The 6,495-nt window shown below is 44.0% G+C and overlaps 1 protein-coding gene across 1 annotated transcript; it reads right to left on the reverse strand.

Moving 5' to 3' along the window:
- Positions 1-3,069: 3,069 nt before the first annotated feature.
- On the reverse strand, positions 3,070-4,761 carry LOC109964105 (H-2 class II histocompatibility antigen, A-U alpha chain-like). The gene is made up of 4 exons (XM_020607172.1): positions 4,672-4,761; positions 4,215-4,478; positions 3,837-4,118; positions 3,070-3,729 (listed from the first exon to the last, which is right to left on the reverse strand). Exons 1-4 carry the CDS (start codon positions 4,730-4,732, stop codon positions 3,608-3,610), a joined length of 729 nt encoding a protein of 242 aa, XP_020462828.1. The 5' UTR covers positions 4,733-4,761; the 3' UTR covers positions 3,070-3,607.
- Positions 4,762-6,495: the final 1,734 nt, after the last annotated feature.

Below are 6,495 nucleotides of genomic sequence, written 5' to 3' on the forward strand. Positions count from 1 at the left end.
AAACAAATATCCATTACCTCTTCTCTCCTCTGCTTTTGAGTCTCTCCAGGGCGCGTCAGTCTTCACGAAGTTGGACCTCAGGAGTGCCTACCACCTCATCCGCATCCGAGAGGGTGATGAGTGGAAGACTGCCTTCAAGACCCCGCTGGGACACTTCGAATATCTGGTGATACCTTTTGGCCTCACCAATGCCCCGGCGGTTTTCCAGGGGTTGATTAATGACATCCTCTGTGATTTCCTTGGTCGTTTTGTTTTTGTGTATCTCAATGACATTCTCATTTACTCCCCTTCCCTCACAGAGCACATCCAGCATGTTCATCAGGTCCTTCTTCGACTCCTGGAAAACCGCCTTTATGTTAAAGCGGAGAAGTGCGTCTTCCACTCCCCCTCCGTGGCACTCCTGGGGTTCATCATTGAACAGGGAAGACTCCGCGCCGACCCATCCAAAATCTCTGCTGTCACCAATTGGCCTACCCCCACCTGTGTGAAGGACCTGCAACGCTTCCTGGGCTTGGCAAACTTCTACCGCTGCTTTATTAAGAACTATAGCACTATTGCAGCCCCCCTCACACAACTCACTTCTACCAAGGTGAAGTTTGCATGGTCCACGACAGCAGAGCGGGCCTTCCAAACCTTCAAGGACCGGTTCACCACAGCTCTCGTACTCCTCCAACCTGACCCGTCACGGCAGTTCATGGTTGAGGTGGACGCGTCAGACACGGGAGTGGGAGCGGTCCTTTCTCAGAGGTCCGGGGAAGAGGACGCTTTACACTCCTGTGCCTATTATTCTCGACGGTTGACCCCAGCCAAACGCAATTACGATGTGGGTAATAAAGAACTCCTAGCAGTGAAACTGGCGTTGGAAGAATGGCGGCACCTCCTAGAAGGTGCCGACCAACCGTTTTTAGTCTGGACCGATCACAAGAACTTGGCCTGCTTCCAGTCAGCCAAAAGACTGAACCACCGACAAGCGAGGTGGGCCTTGTTCTTTGATCGGTTCCGGTTTACGCTCTCTTACCGGCCGGGGTCTCGTAACCAGAAACCAGACACCCTCTCCCGACAGTACAACCCCCCTGCCGCCAATAACACACCCGAAACCATTCTGCCCACCTCCTGTGTGGTAGCCTCCCTTCCCTGGGAGATCGAGGGTACCATACGGGAGGCGCAGCAACAGGAACCCGATCCAGGGGGTGGACCACCAGATAGAATATACGTCCCCCAGGCTGCTAGGGCCCAGACCCTTGACAGGGCCCATGCCTCCAGGCTAGCATGCCATCGGGGGGTACAGCGTACCATCTCCCTCCTGAAACGTTACTTCTGGTGGCCCACCCTAGAGAAAGACGCCAGGCAGTACGTAGCTGCCTGTGCTCCCTGCGCGCAGTCCAAACCACTCCATCAGTCCCCTGCGGGTCTTCTTCGGCCGCTGACCATGCCCAGTCGGCCCTGGTCTCATATTGCCCTAGACTTTGTCACCGGTCTTCCCCCCTCCCAGGGCAACACCGTCATTCTCATCATCGTCGACCGGTTTTCTAAAGCCGCAGATTTCCTCGCCCTTCCACAACTCTCCACTGCATTCGACAATGCCCAGCTCCTGGTTCAGCATGTTTTCCATATTCATGGCACCCCCATCACTATCATTTCTGACCGCGGTCCGGAGCTAGTTGTTGCCCTGGGTGAAATACGCCCATAACACCCTCTCTAGCTCCGCCACCGGTATCTCTCCCTTTCAGGCCTCCCTTGGTTACCACCCTCCCCTTCTGTCTTCTGCAGAAACTGATATTGCTGCCCCCTCTGTCCATGCTCACATCCACCGTTGTCAGGCCGTCTGGGATGAGACCAGGGCCGCCTTGCTACGCACAGCTGACCAGAACAAACGGCTGGCCGATCGCCCTCCCACCTACCAGGTTGTGCAGCAAGTGTGGCTCTCCTCTGCTCATGTCCCCATCAAAGGCGCATGCCCCAAACTCTCACCCCGGTTCCTAAGGCCTTTCACCATCCAAGAAATCATACATCCCACTGCTGTGAAACTCCAACTCCCCGATTCCCTCCATATATACCCTGTCTTCCATGTGTCCCAGATCAAACCTGTCTCCACCAGTCCCCTCTGTCCACCGCCGGCTCCGCCTCCTCCTGCCCTGGAGGTGGACGGTGGCCCCGCTTACACTGTCAAGCAGATCCTAAACGTCCACCCAAGGGGCTGGGAATTCCAATATCTGGTAGACTGGGAGGGTTATAGTCCAGAGGAGCGGGCCTGGATTCCCTGCTCCTTTATTCTAGATCCTGCCCTTCTCACCTCCTTCTACTGCGCTCACCCGGGCAAACCTGGGGGGCCCCGGTTTGTTCTACTGCCGCTGATCGACACCCGGTCCTAAAACTCCACCTCATTACATATCTATATATAGTTGCACTGTTTTTTTTCACTGTAAATAAATACCACTGCTTGCACCGAAGCCAGCCATCTGGGTCCGTTGTTTTTATCCGCTCGCTCACCAGTTTATCGAGCGATCATAACAGGCACTGACATTTTACTATACAGTACATAAGCAAAAGTAGCTATCTCATACAATAAAAATACATTCTTAGAGTAGTAACTGAGTAGAAGAAGATAAGTATCAGATAAATATTAAGTATCATAAATAAAATGTAGTTATTATGCTGGAGAATTGCTCCTGTAAGAGCCATATGATAGTGTAGCTGGTGGAGGGGACAATGAATTTAACTACGTAATTAATTCATGGGGAATTTAATCTGTACCAATGCATCATATTTAATAAACTCTTGCATCTATGTGAATTTTAATCTGTAAAGTAACTATTTGTGAGATAAAGGTGGTAGAATTATAACTTCAATACATCTTTCTGAGTATAGGTGATTAGAAGTATAAAGTAGCAGAAAATATAAGTAGTTTAGTTTAGTAAAGTATAAGAACTTCAGAATTATACATTTAGAACATTAAAAATCTGAATCAGCTTTATTTTATTGCAAACAAAGAATTTGTCTACAAGTCTCCATGTCAGTACGGTTAATATCAAAAATAAAATATTAAAAGATACAGAATTTAAACCAAATTATTTTTAACAGAAATCAACATTAACATAGTAATCCAGAGAGACAGTATATTACATGGTAATGTTTGAATATACAACCTTATAATAACCTAGGAGCCAAACAGAAACAACAATAAAGGAGTTAGTGTTGCCTACAAGCTGGAAAACATAGTAAAATAGTTATAATAATAAATATGTCTTCAGAAGAGTTATAATTGAAAAGTACTATACATAAATAAACACTTAAAATGCCATTATAGCTGCTTAAAACTAGATTATATAAACCACATATTAAATGTTTGTATAGTGCTACTAAAGGCTAAATAGGGCGACTTATAAAAAGTGTTACCTTTTCCTTTTCTCTTCTTGATTTAAAGTTATTTAAATCTGGAATATGTACTGTGTATATCCACATATAAATTACATTTTGACATAGCTTATGAACTGTTTTGATTATAAGATGATAAATAGTGCACATTTGCACTACACTCAAACAGTGTAGGGTTTTGTAAAATTCATGTGTACCATCAACATCAATTTCATGTGTGTAATCTGAGAACTTAATTTACATGGTGCCCCTTAACTATTAAAAATGTTCCAACTGCGATCCCCAACACACCCAGAGCCAGGCCGACTCCACAGAAAATATCTGGTCCAAGACTTGGATGATTAATGTCAGGTTCTGTGGAGGAATGTGAGAAAATATGCATCAAACACAACAAAGTATTTTTACAACAAATTATTGTGTTATTTGAATGTTTAAAAGGCTTCATAAGATAAAGCAATAACCCCAGATCCTTGTCACGGGGCTCTCCAGGGCCGGGTGCTCCACTGTGCAGCTGTAAATGTCCCCCTCGCTCGGTGTGAATGTCAGGGTTGAGAACTGGTAGAAGGTGTGATCTTTATCTGGATAATATCGACTGAGTGATGCCTTCTCCGACACTGGAAGACCATTTTTAGTCCAGCTGACTCTGATGGAAGGTGGGTAGAAATGATTCACAAAGCAAATGAGGCTGTTTTCAACTTTCAGCTGAACTTCTTCTGCAGGGTAGATCACACTGTCAGGAGGATCTTTATTGGGTTTAATAACAAATAAGAACCTATTAGTATTTCATCAGTCACATCACTACAAAACAATTAATGATGATGTTAATAGAGATCCTTTACCCCAATTTTCAGGTAGCGTTTGCTCCTCCACTGCACAGTATCCCAGAACTGTTAAACACGTGGTCTTGCCTCTTATAATGTCCTTGTATTCACCTATAAATGCAAATGTTTGTCTTGGGTCCGGCACAAGAAATCTGGGCACTGTGAATACAATGTCTTGTCTTTCAAAATCCACATATCCCAGCTCATTAGAATCCACTTCAACCTGCATCTCAGTTGTGCCATTGTCAAAGCAGCTCACAATAGTGAGAATTTCATGGGCAACTGAAAAGCAAAGTAGAGATGAAGAAAACTGTAAATATATTATCATGTATACTGAGCAAGTGGCCTCCTCTCTCAGGCATTTGTTTTCTCAACAGGAACTCTCCCATAAAATACTATTCCAGATTTCAGTGTTTTCATAAGTGTTTTCATAATTTTTACAACAACAGGGTAATAAATTTAAATCTGGTCTTACTTTGTGAGAAGGTGTAGACGGTGTTGAGTATCAGGATTAGTATAACAGCAGAGCACTTCATGTCTGAGCTGCAAAGTGTCACGGTTTGAGAATCGGTATGAAGCAAAACAGTCTTTTCCCTGTAAGAACCTTACAGCACAGTCACATGACCACATCATGTGCTTAACAACGTAATAAACGGAAGCAATGTGTGCCCTGCTTAATAAGACACATTTTGGACAACACCCAGTGATAAACAGGTTCCTCTACTGAGAGTCTAGACATGTTTCTAACCTGCAGTCCTTTTGTTGAAAACCACATGCAAAACAAGGTAACTGTGTGTCCAGTACAATATTATTTTGAGTGTACTCTAAAAAAGGTTCACAAGAATAGACTTAGGAAACAAACCTGTCAATTCAAGAGCATTCTAATTTCAAATAAAATGTTCTAAAAGCTATCTTTAAAAAAAGAACTGTCAGGAACATAACATGAAAATAAACTAAATAAATCAAATCCCTGTCCTAAGATTTGAGATTCTTAGTGAATCATCACAAACCTGTGTCCATGCATTTATGACTTTTCAAAAGCACTTAGCAGCTGTAAAACTAAATAACTTGTTTGAAGGAAATAAGGCAGCATCTGTGTTATGTAAATGTTGATTGTACCACAACTGTTTAACCAGTTCTGCAGGAAGAGAGAGGTTCTAAATTTGTCAGCTGATCATGCCAGTCTAGCCCAGATCTATTGACAGATGTTATGCCATTGTCCTCAAAGAGTTCTTTTCAGCTGCAGTTTGCAGGAGCAGTTTTGTTGAATTGGATTCAAGTCTGTGGGCATATGTGATCAGGTTACAGTTTTAACTTTTATTCTTTTTTAAAACTCTTGTGTGATGGGGGTTCCTCTCCTGCTAAGCTACTTAAGAGTCATTTCTTCAGTCAGAACTTGCATTCATTCACCATCTAGTTGTCATTTCCCCTTTTACACTCATGCAGCCTGCGCACTGTGCAGTCACTGTGAAATGATGCTGGTTGATGGTAAACCACTGTTTTAGTGGCATATATACTGCTCAAAAAATAAAGGGAACACAAGACATCCTAGATCTGAAAGAATGAAATATTCTTATTAAATACCTTGTTCATTACATAGTTGAATGTCTTATTTTCCCTTGTGTTCCCTTTATTTTTTTTGAGCAGTGTACAATGTCACTGTGGTAGTTCTGACCAAGTGCAAACCAAACATGCAGGACACTGTCTGATCCAAACAAAGTTCCACTTTATAAGCTTTGCTTCCTGGAAGCCATAATGTCCCTCGTACTGTCAGTCAAAAAACAGTTTCTCTGGATAATCCTGATGATAAGTCCATATCACATGCTCATTTCCAGCATTGTTGCTATAGAAAGTGTTTGATCAAGTGATCTCTTGGCTGGTTGATTCTGAGCAGTACTGTTGGTTTTTGGTGTAACTAACGGGAACTTAACATTTGGTCACTCATGTTCCTCTGTACGGGTGGCACGGTGGTTAGCGCTGTTGCCTCACAGTGAGAAGTTCGTGGGTTCACGACCTTTCTGTGTGGAGTTTGCATGTTCTCCCTGTGCTTGCATGGGTTCTTTCTGGGTACTCTGGCTTCCTCCCACAGTCCAAAGACATGCGCCTTAGGTTGATTGGTGACTCTAAATTGCCCATAGGAGTGAATGTGCATGTGTGGTTGTTCGTCTGTGTGTTGACCCTGCAATGGACCGGTGACCTGTCCAGGGTGGACCCTGCCCTCGCCTGATTGCTGGCTTGGATTGGCTCCAGTGACCCTGTTTGGGACTGAGCGTTATAGAAGATGAATGAATGAATGAAA

Source organism: Monopterus albus, unplaced genomic scaffold (assembly GCF_001952655.1).
Source record: "Monopterus albus unplaced genomic scaffold, M_albus_1.0 scaffold84.1, whole genome shotgun sequence".
In the NCBI taxonomy this organism is placed as follows: Eukaryota; Metazoa; Chordata; class Actinopteri; order Synbranchiformes; family Synbranchidae; genus Monopterus; species Monopterus albus.

What these genes read in the sequence shown, in the direction of transcription:
- LOC109964105 (XM_020607172.1), bottom strand. Translation starts at nt 4,732, where the DNA reads ATGAAGTGCTCTGCTGTTATACTAATCCTGATACTCAACACCGTCTAC. An exon ending in CGTCTACACCTTCTCACAAA is followed by an intron (nt 4,479 to 4,671) that starts GTAAGACCAGAT and finishes TTTGCTTTTCAG; the next exon opens with TTGCCCATGAAATTCTCACT. An exon ending in CCCCGTGACAAGGATCTGGG is followed by an intron (nt 3,730 to 3,836) that starts GTTATTGCTTTA and finishes ATTCCTCCACAG; the next exon opens with AACCTGACATTAATCATCCA.